This window comes from Vigna umbellata, chromosome 1 (assembly GCF_029865625.1).
Source record: "Vigna umbellata cultivar VRB3 chromosome 1, Vumbellata_1.0, whole genome shotgun sequence".
NCBI classification, from domain to species: Eukaryota; Viridiplantae; Streptophyta; class Magnoliopsida; order Fabales; family Fabaceae; genus Vigna; species Vigna umbellata.
In genome coordinates this window covers 59,265,886-59,282,318 of record NC_142165.1, presented here as the reverse complement: position 1 = coordinate 59,282,318, position 16,433 = coordinate 59,265,886, and the positions used below count along the sequence as shown (strand labels likewise).

The following is a 16,433-nucleotide window of genomic DNA, read 5'->3' as shown; positions in this document are numbered from 1 at the left end:
CCTGTGCAAGAAAGGTTGGACTGAGAAGGCGTTTAAACTCTTTCTCAAGCTTGTTCGAAGCGAGAATCACAAGCCTAATGTAGCGACAATAATGGCCTGTATGTCACACCTTCATCTCTTCTCTGTCACGATATCGTTTTGGGGAAAAAGACTAATGCTTTCTTTGTTGGGGGTGCAGGAATTGAAGGTGGGGTGGAGAGTTGCGTTGGCCACGGTTATTGGGTTTCTTGGATCAGCTTTTGGGACCGTTGGAGGGGTAGGTGGGGGTGGCATTTTCGTTCCCATGCTCATTCTTATTGTGGGTTTTGATACCAAGTCTGCTGCTGCTCTCTCTAAATGTAATTAGGCTCTCTGCTAAAATTGATTAAATGATAAAATTGAGGAATTCTCTGCTAAAATTTTCGTTCGACTCCACTGCAGGTTTTCCAATTCAAAGACAATTCTCTGCTAAAATTGATTAAATGATAGAAATAAAAAAAACTATTGTAACATTTATAGTAGCTAAAAGATGGAGAAATTGTGGAGGTCATTGGATGAGATAAGTTTAGTGTTGCCTCCGTGCAGTGTCTCACGGTGGTGTTTAATGGCGAAGGCATGGCGTCCTGATAAGGAGAAACGTGATTAGGTTTATGTGCTTTGATGGAGGTGCGGAGCGTTCTGGTTGTGGTCATGGAAGCACGACTTAGGATTTTTTAGTGGCGCGATTCGACCGTGGTAGCGTCTTTGCGGCGGCTTTTCGGGACTAGAGTTTTGCAAAGGAGATGACGACAAGCATGATAAGGGCAGTGGCGAGGGTTCAAAGGGTTTTTCAAATTGGGTCTATGTGATTTTTCTGAATGCAAGCTATTTTCCCCCTTTTTTTCTGTTTGTATAATTTTTCTACTTTTTTTTAATTCATTAAATTCCACGTCATCACTGTCAGCATATTTTTTTTAATAAAATATCCACCTCACTATATCCATCTCAACACATTTTAACACTGTTTGTGACAATTTAACGGTTATGGCAAAATTGGCTCAATTTTACAAATATTTGGACCCAATTGAGATATTTTACAGATATATGGACCTAATTGAGACAGTTGAAAATATGATGACTCATTTGAGATTCTCATATAAATACGATGATGTTCCGAGAGTTTAAACCTATAACTAAATATCAACTATTACATAAAATGAAATAGATTAAAATAATAAATCAAAGATAAATTATTGATGTTGTGAAGTGAAAGAAAGAGGAATGAAAATAAAGGTACGATTGATTAAAATGTTTTGATGAATGTTTTTCTCCATTCAAGTGCTTCCTTATTACCCCATTTCCGTGCTCCGTTGTCTTCCAACATTGTGTGTACAATGGCCTGCACATCATTCACTTTACACTTTAATCTTCATCAAATTCATCTTAAACAACACTTCTACTAACTTTCAATGACTTTGTTTATCTTCTCAACTTTTTTTTCTGATTCAAAATTTAAAATTTAAAATTCAAAATTCAAAATTCATGACTAACCTTGTAAAGAATCCATTTAGCTATCACCACTCTCCTTGACCCAGATTCAAAATCATTGTAAAGGTTTAATAGTTCATCACATTTCTGAGATTTACACAAAAATAAATCTTAATTACTATTTTTCCTTATGTATTTATTTTCTTCTATTTTGTCTTTATATAGAGTCAGAAAAATAACTATAGATTAGGTAAAATTAAATTATAAAATTGTAAACTTAAGTTTATTAAAAAAATACATTTAAACTATCATTAATTTAATTTTTAAGTAATATGAGACTATTTGATATGTTAAAATAATAAATATTTTAATTTTAATTATTTATGCATAATTTGATATATCTCTTTCTTTTACGAATATCATGCATATCAAGATTTAAGTCTTCACTCCGACATGTGAACATATGCTAAGAAAAACCATACTAATTACAAGTTAGCATTTTCTTTATCAATTCATAATGATTTTAACTGCAATTCACTTTATGCATTTCTAATAAAAGTATTCATTAATTCTTTAGCTAATATAATTAATTACTTAATTAATAGGATACAATTTAACATCAGCAATAAAATGGTAGAGGGAGTATTTTGAATGTCCTATTATAAAATCCCAATTTTGAATCTTACAAATAAAAAAAAAGTATTTTACTAAAATTAATTGATTAATTTTTTTCAATATTAAGAGATTCTTCATGAATAAATTATAAAAGAAAAATCATATAAACCATCACAACACTATCTTTAGTAAAATAAATCTTAAGAGTATATTCTTTTCTTATATATTTTTCATTTTATTTGCTTATATATATATATATAAATAAATAAATTAGGGATAAAATTCACTAACCTCTTTTGGGGTTACCTTATTTTTAGGCTCGGATTGAAGCTCTTGGTTGATTTGGGCGTCAAGTATTTTACGGGCCTCCTCCAAATTTTCCTACAATCAAGTACGATTCCAACTATTTTATAACTGCACACTCTTTTTTTCTTCTTAATATTTGCTTTTCTATCCAAATATTTTTATTTTATGTATCGTATAACATATATGATAAAACATAAACATATAAACTATAACGGTAAACTTAAGTAAATTTATGTATAAATTAATTTTAATTAATTAAAAAATTATTTTATTTTATCCTTTTTCTCTTAATCAGTCAAATTCTTTATCTTACTAATTTATTTTTTTATTTCATTTGACTATTCAAAAAATTTATATTTTTTAATTGAATTTTTATCTTTTTAATGTTTTTGTTAATTGACCTTTTCATCTTATTTTCTTATATCCATATGTTATTAATACAAAATAATAGGAACAATAATAAATTAAGAGATTCAATGTTGATTAATTATAAAAACCTTCTTTTTAATATACAGAGACAACTAAAGAAAATGACTGACAATTAAAGAAAAAAATTAAATAATGAAAATTCATTAAAGAATATAAAAAATTTTAATACTCAATTAAAAATACATAAATTTATGAGAGATACTTAATATTCTTTCTTAAGATACTTTTTACGTTTATTTTTGTCTATCTATAAAATATTTTTAAAAAAAGTAAATGTAAAATATAATTGGAATATAAAATTAACACTAACAAATATTTATAAATATATAAATAAAAAAATTGAGGGAGTATAATATTTCATAAAGGTGGCTTTTATTTTAATAAACTTTTCATTTAATTATAAACAAAATGAGTAAATAATCGGTTTACTATAACAATTCGTAACATATTTTGTGATTAGTACAATAGAAAAAAAAATATAGTCAAAATTTAATTTTATTAATTTTGTTTGAATTGGTTAATACGAGATGTGTTTGATGTTTTTGGTGTTTAGTAATAATCACATCGATTTATTAAAATAAATAATGTTAATATACAATTAACATCTAATCATTTAAAATTTTAATTTAAAAAATATTAATAAAAATAATTAGTAAGAATCAAATAAATGTTGAATTACTTTAATCATGGTTCTTACCTGGAACTTGAGCTGCTTCAAGAAAGAAAAATACATTTATAAAAGATTATTCGATACTCAAGTCAATAAAAGAGTTAAAATATTTATGTATATCAAAGTTTATCACAGTATGTGAGTATTTAGGAAATAAATATTTCTTAAAAAATATTAGTTATGTTTATAAAATCAAAATAAATCATGAGTATGTGTTCCTATTATAATATTTACCTAAAAAATATAATAAATAATAAATAATAAACAATAATAAAAAATATTAAACAATTGAAATATAGTTATAATATAATAATACAGCCCAAATAGATATAAGTTATTTCTTAAAAGAGACTTAAAATAGTTTTATTAGACCACAAGAACAGACACTCATATTTCGGGATTGGACCGCACTTTTTAATATGTCTAGATCAAGTAGAAATAATTACCTAAAACATTAAAAAAATTAATGAAATTAAAAAATTTATTCTTTATTTATATCAAGATTTATCATAATATATATGAGTATTTATAAAATAAATATTTCTTGAAAAATACTAGTGTTTATAAAATCAACATAAATAATGAGTTTACGTACCTATTACAATAATATTTACATAAAAATATAATAACAATATAATATATAATAAATAATAAACAATAATAAAAAAAATATTAAACTACCAAAATATAGTTATAATATAGTCCAAATATATATAAGTTATTTCTTAATAAAGAAATTTAAAATATTCTTATTTAGACCACTGCACTCTTTAACATGGGGTCTATCGGATCGAGTAGAAATAATTACTTAAAAAGGCAAAATTAATGAAATTAAAAACTTTATAACTAATTTGTATAATATCAAAAATATAAGGTAAATTATGTTTTCTGTTCATACCTGGAGAAGGAGGAAAACTTCTACCAAAGCCGCTCCAAGGTACTCTCGTGCCTCTGGAATATTCTTGCACTTTTCGTATTGTTCTTGCAGTTTCTTCAGTGCTTCACGTCCCTTCTGAGATTTGCTTTCACGAATAGCAATACACTGAAAATCAGAAAGAAGCAAGACACATTGAACAAAAAGAGATTATCAGGTAATAATTAACAAATTAGTTTTGACGTTATTGCTCTTCATTGTTTTAAATAAAGCAGCATCAAGCTTCAGTGTTTCACTTCATTCACAACAAAATCTAGAAGCAGTACTATATTACAGCAAAAGAAGAAAACCTTAAGGGTGTTAACTTCTTGTTGGCTAGGTCCAAGCTTGCTAAACTGGGAAGGTATCTCATTCTCATTTTTAACTTGTGCATCTTTCATTATTTTCAACAATGACTTAAGAGCATCTCTTCCTTTGCCCTCAAGGTGAGATGGATCAACTTCATTCTCAGACATGGATGAATTAAAATAATCTTCATACCGAGAAGCATGAGCAGTGGTGAGTTTTGGATTCATCTTAAAGTTAAACAATCCAAGAACACATGCCAGCAAAAGAGAAGCTCCTGTAACCCCTCTCAGAATTTTGCTGCCTCTTCCCTCCTTCTGGGTGGGCTGGGAGAATCTTTCAAACGTGCAATTCGCATGCCAAACTGAACGTGTAACTGGGTGTCTGGTGGCAGAAAATTGAGGAGCACAAAGAGGTGTGGCATGGTTTAACCTGAGATGAAATCTGATAGAACTTGCACTTTGAAATCCTTTGGAGCTGTAGGGAAAGGGACAGTAACGTAGGGAGATAGCAGATTCCATCTGATGGAAATTATTCAAGGACAAATAATGTGTAAGCAGAAGCAGTGTATTACTACTAGTATTTATCATGCAAATCTAAAATGCTTCGGAATGAAATTTGTACATCTTTGAAGGAAAGTTTGAAGGGAGGTATCTATTTTGTGCTTTGAAAGAAAGCTGAAAAAAAGAAGGTGGGCATAATTTCTTTGCTTCTTTTTTACACATTAGCCTTTCGTTAACTTCACTATAGCCTCACCTTGCTAATCACGTGTTGGAATAAATCTTTGCTTAAAACAAGGGAATGGTTGGACACAAAAAATTGAATTTCTTTGCCTATCTACCAGGACTAGAATAGAATCATGAGTATGTTTGTGTGACACTTCAGAAACCTTTTTATATCTTTTAGTTTTTTGTTTATGCTCTTAACTCGTGAGGAATACTCATTTAAATTAACCTTGTTCTTTGTCATGGACCAACTCGCAGAAAAGCTAGCTTCTGTATGTGGAAAATTTGGTGAAAGAATTGCAGGAATATGGATCAAAGTGAAGCTTCAAGCTCAAATAGGGTTACTACTATATATATATTATATATATGGAGCTTTTCCTAGGTTTACTGCAAAGATAAACGAAATCAAACAACGTTATAGATGTTGAGATTCTTGTAGGATTTACTTTATTAGGATTATATTGATCTAAGGCTTTCATCACAATGCTGAGAGATTCATTGATACCCAGAGACAACTTTAAATTAGAAGCCCCCACCTTCTTTGCAAAAGAGTAAAGAAATATTAGCAACACTAGCTAAAGCAACATATACCTAACAAAAAAATCATGTTCGAACCTTGGTAGGGAAAAAGTTGGGATTGTACAAGTTTTTTTAATTTTGGCCTTTGACTCTTTGGTAGAAGATTACTTATTTTATATTTTTATTATCAGTTAAAATATCTTAAAGGTGACTCAACTCTTATATTTCATCAAAATATTGACCAGTGAAATACTACCTTCTGGTCTAAATCACCTACAAGTCCTACCTCTACAATAGAATTCCTATTGTGCTAACTATGTTGTTATACAAAACGTTAGTAGCCATTTAGCAGTATTAAATGCTAGTTCTTAACACGTTGATATCTCATTTTCTTACCACATTAGCTTATCAATTGCAAATGGCTCTAGTGTATTTCATATACCTATAGTAGAGGTCTTTGAATGTAGATATTGGTGACGAACAAATTATCATGGCTACTTCTTAAATGTTTGTGGTTTTTTTTTTTTTTTGTAAATGTTTTGGTGTCTCTCCATGTGGATCTACTAATAGCTAATCATATAATAATTTCAAATGTTCCCATCTCAGCTTTATATCAAATTCAAAGTCACCTAAAGTGTCACACCACCGAAAATCATTGAAACCGCATTTGAGCTTGATTTACACCAGCCGAATCCTGTGAAATTTTTGGAGTCTGAGAAACTAAAGATGGTGGCTGAGTAGCCGGAGCCTCGACCGTGACGAGGAATCAGAAGACCTAAATAGAGAAACCATTATAGATTGCAACAATGGTAATAAAGTTAGAGACTTTACGATTATTATGGTTTTTTTTTTTAACGAGCACCGAAACATTTGCCTTTATCAACAAGAAAAACTATACTAAATAATGGGACAATTGGGTTATCACAAAACTTTTTACAAGCAATATTTACATTAACTCTGGGTTTGGAAGATGGATTCAACCAAAACTAAAATATACAGTATCTATAAATTATTTAAAATTAAATTTTCTTCATTTTTTAAATAGTTGATGTAGATGAGTAATTCAAAATATTTTAGATTTTAATTTTTTAGATAAAATAATTTATTTTCTTTTTTAAAAAAAACTCTATTTTAAAGAAATTTTAATAACTTATCTTATTTTTTGGTTTAAGTTGACTTAGTTCAATTTAACCTTCAACCTATGTTAATTTATCTTGACCTTTAACATACGCTGATTCATTTCAATCTTCAATCCAATCCACTCGTCCCAATTTTTGTTGTAAGAAAAATTCTCTCAAACTTTGGTCCAAGTTCGACTCGACTTGACTTTCGACTTGAACTTGAAATCCTTATCTTGCTACATGCTTAACTTGGCTTAACCTTTGGTCTTGGCCGACTCGACTTAACCTTTTTCTTAGTCCAACTCAAGCTCAACCTTTAGCTCGAGACAACTTGGCTTTACTTTCGGCTGAGTCCACTTGACTCCATATTCAATATGGGCCACTCGATACGAGCTTCGACCCGAGTTTACTCGGCTCGATCTTCGATCCGGACCACTCGGTACGACCTTCGATTAGATTCTAACTTGACTCAACCTTCCCCCAGACTCAACTTGGTTTACCTTCAACCCGGGCCTTACTTGACTTGACATCTGGTTCAAATCCGACTTAGCTCAACCTTCAATCTTGTAGGAACAATCGGTACCGATTTTTGTGCAGCGAAAATATCAAAAACAGAGTACGATACTAATTGTTATAAAATAAGAGCTTGTTCGGTCAATTTTAAAAATGGTTCCTTTAATTTTCTCTTAAAAGTTTTATCAAACAGTTGATGTACAGAAAATATAAAGAGTGCAGGGAGTAGAAAAAATCACACAAATGATTTTTATCCTGGTTCGAATCAAAAGATTCTACGTTTAGTTGTTAATCACTATGAATAGTGATTAACTTTTTCACTAAAAACAATTTTACAGATTACAATATAGTAAATGAAATAAGAATGATAAAACATTCCTTCGACAGACGAACCGGAAGGAAACTTCCTTTGACAAACGAACTGGAAGCAAGCAGCGAACATTTTCCTTCGACAAACGAACCGGAACAGTGCAGCAAATATCTTCCTTCGACCAACGAACCAGAAGAAAACAACTCTGCCAACTTGAAGAGAACTGCTCCGACCTTTGACACACAAAACGTGAGCTTCTCCTATTCACAAGACTTGACAAGAGCAATGAACTAACACTTGAGAACTTCCTCAGATCATACTGTATTCTCAAATGACTTAGATACCTTTCTAAAGTGTTTGGCAAAGGTATATATAGCCTACTGGTCCGAAACTGAAGAGCATTACAACTACTAGTGATAAACGATTATTATAAGTGATAATCGATTATCTGTGAGACTTGAAATAATTTAGAATATTTATTATTCAACCGATCGGTTCCAGTTCTTCACCCCCTTCTATCGTTCGGTTTGAGCCCTGATTACCTTCTATCGTTCGGTCTTCAACTTGTGTTCGGCCAGTGTTAGTGACCGTTCGGTATTACTCAGTTTCACCAATGTTCAACTTCGTTCGGTCCTGAACTGTGTTCGGCCAGTGTTCACCCTGTGTTCGGTCTTGAACTATTATACATTGTCAAGCCTTCAACTACTACATACCGTTCGGTCTTTGATTGATAGTGATCGTTCGGCTGTTGACATATAGGTACCGTTCGATCTTCTAACTGTGTTCGGCCATGAACAATATTCGGTCTTTATCGACAATTTGGTCTTCTAGCTGTATTCGGCCATGAACAATGTTCGGTCTTCAACTGCGTAGTGACCGTTCAACCTTAATCTGATATGACCGTTAGGTCACGGTCATGCCTTCCACTGCTTGGTTTTGGTCATGAAGTCTACCGTTCGGTCTTGATGTCTTCTCTTGTGCAGAAATGCTTTTAAAATCTCATACAATAGAAGTCTTCTTATTCTTCACTTTGTAACATCATCAAAATCATTATCTTCAAGATACCAATGCTCCTCATTGTAACAATCTCCCCCTTTTTTATGATGATAAAAAATTCCTTGTATAAAAGCATCTTTGTGTATCTGCATAGAATACAAACTTACAAACAGGTTAGTAGTAATTGTCCTAGGAGTTTGTTCAATTTGTTCTTCTCCCCCTTTTTTATCATAAGCAAAAAGCAAGTAGAAGTACTCCCCTTCAAAATGTTCTCCCCCTTAAAAAATCAATTTATGCAAGAAAATATAACAAGAGAAACTAAATCTACCAAATGAACCGTCCGGTTTAATTAAAAGAAAGAAAAACCAATTACTGTGTAATTCATAAAAATCGTTCGGTAACTAACGTACTTCTCCCTGTGTACCATATGAACCGTTCGGCTGCCTAGGTTGTCGTTCAGTCACTATTCTAGACCTCATCTAGCCTATCCTCTATATTTTAAAAAAAATCAGTTTTGATTGAACTCGAGGATAATCGATTATTCGATGTAATAATCGATTAAATACGCTAGACTTACGAAAAATTAAAACTCTTATGAATTTGTTTTTACTTCTAAGACAGTTATTTCTCCCAATTCTCTTCAAAAGTCATAAAGTAAAGACACCCCCTTAAATATGCAATTAAAATTCAGTTTTCAGCATACTCAGTTAACCCATGAAATCGACAATCACTTTTCAAACAATTAAGATATTAATGATTCAACAACCAATTTATAAACTACAATGAATGCAATAGTAGCTCAAATGAATATGATCACATCACAGCTCCTTCAAGTTTAACATGAAGCATTACAGCTAGCACAATTAGTTCAAAACTAGCTTTGACATCACAATTTACAACTTCCCAAATAACAAATATGATTCATGCACTCTCATATCCCAATTTGTTCAACCTCATGAATTCAGCTCTGCAAATCAAAACATCATATACGAAAATTAAAACAACAATATGCAGTAATCAGATTTAATTCAATAAAATTATTTATCTTGGTTTAAAGGATTTTATCCCCCATCTTAATCAACTACACTCAAGCTTTTCTTGAGAAACTGAGGATACATTAATGAAAAGTTTTGAATGGAAATTCTTCTTGGCAGTTTAAGGCTGAAGAATCTTTCAAACCACCACCACCTCCAATGCTACCAAGCACATAAACCTTTCTTTCAGATTTCAGAAACCAGAATGAAGCAGCTTCTTAAACAAGATTGGCATGTCTAAGCAATCAAACATTAGATACAAAACAGGACAACCACAAATTGATAAATAAGAAACAAAAATGCCAATTCAATCGTCAAATGACTTAATCATTCAAAAATGCCAATGGAAATCTGTCAGCCAGCTCATCCAAATGAATCTTTCATTGCTTTTGAAGCTTGACAGATATTACACCAAGGCTAACTTCAAAGTTCTCGTGAAATTGAATACTAAACCAGTTAAACACATATTCAATTTTATAATTAAAAACAAAGCACTAAAATAACAATTCACATGACATAACAAAAATGAAATTCAGTACATGAATGTCTCAAATAAAAGAACTTCACTGGTTAAAATGTGTAAACAGACAAGAACACACAACAGGATGAATGAACCAGTGATGGACATATCATTTGCCCAAATAGAAATGAATATAACAATAATCAAATAATGGAAGATCAAAAAGATAAGCCGAACAAAGTGCAACAACACAGTTCAAACAACACTTAGCTCAAACACATGGAGCTCGAACCAAGGCTTTGAAGGCCATTTGATGGAGTCACTTTCTGGCCTAGAGCATCAATTCCAAAAGCAAAATACCATGGAGCTCTCCTCTCCTTTTGAGAACTTAACCTGCAAAACCAACCAAGAGAGGTTTGGTCCCCACAATCTCATTTGGGTCCTTGGGGTTAGTACATGCAAGCAAACATCATTTGACAACTTTAACCCATGCATATTTTTCATTTGAAATTCCATAATGTTTTATTCTACATTTGTTTGAAGTATGTCCCTTTTTCATACAATAGAAGCAACAAACACCATGCAGTTTGGTTTTTACAATTGTTCCTTTTTTAACCCAAACTCTATGTGTTCTCCTATTTTGTGGTTTCTTATGTTGATGCATGCTTTTGTTTCTAAAATTATTTCTTTTAAAGCTAGTTGGAGCATATGAGTTAGACTTGGTTGCTTTAGCAAGTAAGTTCTTAAGTATGTCAATGTCAAACATATAAGTCTTACAAGATAAACATTCAACAAGTTGTTCATTTGCAATAGACTCAAACAATTTAATTTCAAGATTAATAACTTTATTTCTTAGTATGACTTCTTCATCTAATGCTTTTCATATTTAATTTTTAATTCCTTAAACTCATTTTTCAAATTTTTATGAGCAGCATCCAATTTTTCAGATTCATTTAGCAATTCAAGAAAAGCTTTTTGCAAATCAAACTCACTAGTTTCAAAGCTAGAGGAACTTACTTGGCTTGCAGTGTTGATAACGATTGAAAAAATGTTATTTTTATACTTAATTTTGATATTAAAAACACCCTTTTTATGACTTAGAAACTAGCTTGAAATCATGTTTTTGATTAAGTTATGATAATAAGAGAGTTGAATGGGTTTTATACTTATTTTTCCTTATTCTGACAGAAATTAAAATGAATTGGATGAAGAAGTTGAAGTAGCAAGGAGCTGGAGTCATGAAAGGTTGGAAAAATGGCAGATAGAAGAACCATTGTTTCACGCCTAGGCGCCAGCGCTAGCGCCAGTCTGGAAGTGCAACCACTGTTTCACGCCTGGGCGCCACCTCTGAGCGCCAACTTAGTTCTGAAAGCACTGTTTCACACTTGGGCTCCACCGCTGAGCGCTAGTTTGGTTTTGAAAGCACTGTTTCACGCTTGGGAGCCATCATTGAGGCTCAAAAGAGTGTCGCAACTACCTCTAAGCGCCCTTTTGGGGCGCTGACGACGTGGGCTTAGGCTTATTTTTTGTATTTTTAATGAACTATTTAAGGTTTTGGATGTTCTAGGGTTCATATCTTTGGACAAAAAGAGGCAAAAATACACTCCTTTCACCCCTTGGAGGCGGATTTTGGATGCGGAAGCTCCCATCTTCAACTTTTAGGGTTTTATATTCCATTATTTTCATCTAGTTTACCATGTCTATGGTGAACTAAACCTCCATTGTTGTTGGAGAAACAATGTAATCTTTTGAAACTCTTATGTATTGAATTGATTCTTATTATAAAATGCTTTACTTCATTAATTGTTAGGTTTTTCCTCTTTACTTTATGCATACTTTGTTTAACTCATTCAATTGCATGATTATTCATTTTGTCGCTATGGACACATACGAGAAAATCTAGAATTGGGGAAATTCTTTCAAAAGCAATATTACCTAGACATAGGGATAGGAGTGTTGGTTGCCTTTAAGCTTCTGTGCGAATGTAATGCATGATTAATTGCTAGGGATACAAGACATTATGAACTAGTAATTAGGAGTAGGCTTTCTTCACCAAGACATCAGGTTTAAGGTAAATTAGAAAGAGGCATTAACATTAATGAAGAAGATGAATTCGTTAATACATGAGAGTGGATAGGATAAGTTGGAAACCCCAACAACATAATCATTCCATATTTTATATCAATCATTTTTTCATCTTTCAATCCAATTGATCAACACTTGCATTCATATTTATTTTCCTTACTATAAACACAATGACTTCGGTTACAAGTCCTAATTAATCAAGAAACCATATGAATGTTTAGGTCGTGAGTCTCTAGGGAAACGATACTTGGTCTTACCAATTATTATTACTTGATACGATTCGGTACACTTGCCGAAGTGTTAACAAGTGTCATCAGTAATAATCGTCAAACACAAGTTTGCTTCTTCATCTGAAACACTTGAGCTAAATGAGTCATTATCATTCCAAGCAATGTAAGCCTTCTTCTCTTTGTGAGTTTTCTTTTTCTCTCTTTCTTTACTTTTCTTGATGTTTGGACAATCAACTTTCACATGGCCTCTTTCACCACATCAATAACATTTAAAGCTTGATGGGGAGCCTTGATTGTCCTTCTTTTTCTTCAAGAATTTGCTTCTAGATGATTCATCGTTGGCCATCAAGCACAAATTTTTGTGCTCATTAGAATTGCTTGAGCTTGAGGAGTTTGATGTAGAGCTTGAATTTGAACAGGTCAACTTAGCCACATTTGACACTTCATCATGAGTGACTTCTAAAAATTCCCATATTTCCTGAGCACTTTTATAAATAGAAACCTTAAAGAATTCCTCAAGGGTTAGTGTAGATAAGATTATATTTTTGGCCTTAACATCATATTGTACCATTTTGTTTTCATCCACAGTCCACAAAAAATATGGTTTTTCTACTTCCACACTATCAACTGAATTTTTAGGAATATAAGGACCATTTAGTACAGCTTCCCAGATGCCTCTGTCAACAGACCCCATAATAATTTCCATTCTGACTTTCTAGAAGGCATAGTTATCACTAGTAAAAAGAGGTGGTATGTTGATGGAAGCACCCTCAACATATACTTGATTCACTACTGGAAAAATAATTATTTCCGAGGGGTAATTACCGAAGGCCTTGTGGCCTTCGGTAAATGTATTTTACCGAAGGCTTTTCCGAAGGCTTGTGTAGTATCACTTTTCCAAAGGGTAATGGCCGTCTGTAATGCACAGGAGTGATTACCGAAGGTAAATGACCGCCGGTAAGTGAATGATGTATATGAAATTAGAAAGTGAAATATTTCCCTCCCCTCATTTCGCGAAAACCCCTTCTTCCCCAATATTGAGATTGTGTGCCCTTCCTCCCTCGACGAACTGAGTGTGTCGCGTGTGCAGACTGATTCCCACCCTAACCATCATTGGGATACGATTCTTCCCCAGTCCTCCATTATAGGTGAAGTCTCCCATTCTCCCATCTCATTTTCTTTCCCTGTTACTGTTTTCGAGAAGGCGTCAGTGGTGGAACCTTTCTTCTTGTAGCGTTTTGCAGTGTTCTGAGCTGAGGAAGGTGGTGGGTGGTTCAGTTGAAGGCTACCATTGTGGAGGGAAGATATTGGAGGAGGCGGCGTAGACGAGGCGGCGCAACCAGGGGAGTGTCGCTCTGTGAGAAGGTCTTCCACTACCGCTTCAGAGGCTATTGAAGGGGCTACTGTCGAGGTAAGTTGTCATTTTCATTGATGAACTATGAAAGCTAAGAAGAATGTGTTCTGACTTTGTTCAATGTATGCTCAGAATTAGTGTGTGCAATACGAATTTTTATAGAAAATATTGTTCAAAGTAGTCATTTTGATTGCTAATGTATGTTGATTATGAAACTGTTATCTCCATTTCCTGAAGCTTCTTCTCCACTGCTCCCATTCTTTCACACTGTTTTCATTCATCACAAAAACCAAACAAACCATGTCAGTTTCCTTTTGTTCAGTCATTTTGTCAAACACTAATTAATTTCAAGTAATGCTATGAAACAAATTTCATTTCACACTGAAACCTTGCCTGGAATGGTATGTGATTATCTTTCGGATTAATTTCTTTCTTTCTTTGAATGTTGCTGGGGTCCTCTACTTGAAGCAAGTGAATTCCAATTCCATATCCGAATAGCCTGTACAACAATGACTAAGAAGGAACAGAGTGAGGAGAATTTACCCCAGAAGAAAATAACATAAAAAAGTTTGATTCATTTTTTTGACATTTTTGTTCAACTGTGTTGATGTGTCCCTTTCTAGCTAGGGTGAGACAGGAAGGATAATGAGAGTTTGTTTTCTTGGGATTCAAAAAATGAACCCACTATTCCTGCTTGGATATGGACACTCTGCCCTCTTAAATTATGATGTCAGGTTCTGCTGACATTATTTTCCTATCAAACTGCAAAATATTTTGGTTTCATTTTAAACCCTGAATGCTATTGTTTCTTTAGGTTTTCGTACATATGAGTTCTTGGCTTGCATTTTTATCTCCATGTATCTTTCTTCCTTAAGGATTATTCAGCATGCTGGATTTAACAATCATCAACATTAATCACCTTGTTCTGTTGTTGGATACATATAATATGCTCAAAATTTGTTCAAAAGTGAATTATTTAATGTCATTTGATTAACATATTACTAATTTCCATTAACTTGTTCTGGTTTAACATCTGACTTTTTTTACTGATATAAATAGTTAGCATCCCTTCTTCATAACATGTTTTATCTCATTTGATACATCTCATCTTTTACAACAGTTACTGTCTATATTAATGGTTGTTTCTGCATAAAAAACATAATAAATTTAAACATTAATGGGTTTTTCTGCATAAAAAAAAACAAAGGGCTGTGTTGGGGACCAGTAAATGTTTACCGTGGGTGTAGTACTGAGACACTGACCAATTTTGGATTTCTGGAGTAGTGTCTAAACAGTGTGGGGTATTTTAATTCCCAAACTCAGTGCTCTAACTCATAACCTTTTGCTGCCTGATTCCAAAGCTCGTGAAGTCATCATGAAATTTTAACGCCATGCCTCATGGTGGAAGTAACTTTACATGTTCGGATTGGTTATTGATTTGAGTTAAGTTCATATGTATGTGTTTTTGTGAATTGGTTATGAAAATAATTGTATGTTCTTTATGGTGCTATAATGTTGAGATTGATTTCTAAGAGAAGAGTACCGTGTGAATTCCATTGTTAGATATATAGTACCAATTTGATCATTTGATGTAAAAGACAATTTTTTGTGTTAGTGTAAGGATAATTCAATTACAAAATATCATTATATATACATCTAAGTTAAACACTAGACACTGTAACTTGTCACAGTCAAGGACTTTGTTTTCTTATTTGGATTTAGTGAAACTAGACATATGTATTCATAAGTAAAAATGTATGCAACCAGAGGAAGAGAAGTGATAACAACTTGTCTGGTTTCATTGCTTTGGCAGAGATTAATTGATGCTACTGTTTGATTAACTTCTTTGGATATTGAGTTGTCAAATATCAAAGAATTTGGTTTGTTGAATTATGGTGAAGTATGATAACCTTAAGTACACTTCTATTTGATGTCTTAGGTCAGTTTTTAAAGGATTTGGGGGCAGAAGGGGAGGAAGACAGTGTAGAAAGAAGACTTGATCAGGAAAGGATAACAAAGGCCAAGGTATGCTCACCTAAACTGAAATTGCATGATTATATGTGATATGTTAAGTTATGTTGAATGGAGGTTACGATGTTGTATACATTGAGTTTTGTGAAACTTTGTTTTGTATTGTTTGAATTTGATTGTCAAATATGTAAGAGTATTTAGACTTAGAACCTAGAACCCAAAAATTGACTATAGGAGTTGTCAATTTTGACAATCTTGGTTGCTGGACAGCCCCTATGAATTGAGTAAGACCATATACGTTTACATAATCCAAATCATAAGACATACCTAATTTATGTATAAAATCATGATATAGTTATAAACTATATAGATTAAAGAAGTCAGTAAAGAAAAAAGAGTTCTATTATGGAACATAAGCCTCCTATTATGC

At 32.5% G+C, this 16,433-nt stretch overlaps 1 protein-coding gene and 1 long non-coding RNA gene across 4 annotated transcripts; one reads left to right on the top strand and one right to left on the bottom strand.

The window, feature by feature from the left end:
* Positions 1 to 1,184: 1,184 nt before the first annotated feature.
* On the bottom strand, positions 1,185 to 5,507 carry LOC148205916 (uncharacterized). Of its 3 annotated transcripts, none has more exons than XM_088112461.1 (5): positions 4,691 to 5,507; positions 4,365 to 4,508; positions 2,368 to 2,442; positions 1,510 to 1,593; positions 1,185 to 1,357 (listed from the first exon to the last, which is right to left on the bottom strand). In XM_088112461.1, the coding sequence occupies exons 1-5, from the start codon at positions 5,273 to 5,275 to the stop codon at positions 1,262 to 1,264; spliced, it is 984 nt and encodes a 327-aa protein (XP_087968587.1). In that variant the 5' UTR covers positions 5,276 to 5,507; the 3' UTR covers positions 1,185 to 1,261. The 3 variants fall into 3 exon arrangements, with proteins under 3 accessions (XP_087968587.1, XP_087968580.1, XP_087968591.1); XM_088112454.1 differs by having other exon boundaries at positions 2,353 to 2,442; positions 4,691 to 5,504; XM_088112465.1 differs by lacking the exon at positions 1,510 to 1,593 and having other exon boundaries at positions 2,353 to 2,442.
* Positions 5,508 to 13,495: 7,988 nt separating this feature from the next.
* On the top strand, positions 13,496 to 16,306 carry LOC148205915 (uncharacterized). The gene is made up of 3 exons (XR_015786255.1): positions 13,496 to 13,826; positions 13,923 to 14,089; positions 15,972 to 16,306. It is a non-coding gene; the product is annotated as an uncharacterized LOC148205915 (long non-coding RNA).
* The last annotated feature ends 127 nt before the right edge of the window (positions 16,307 to 16,433 follow it).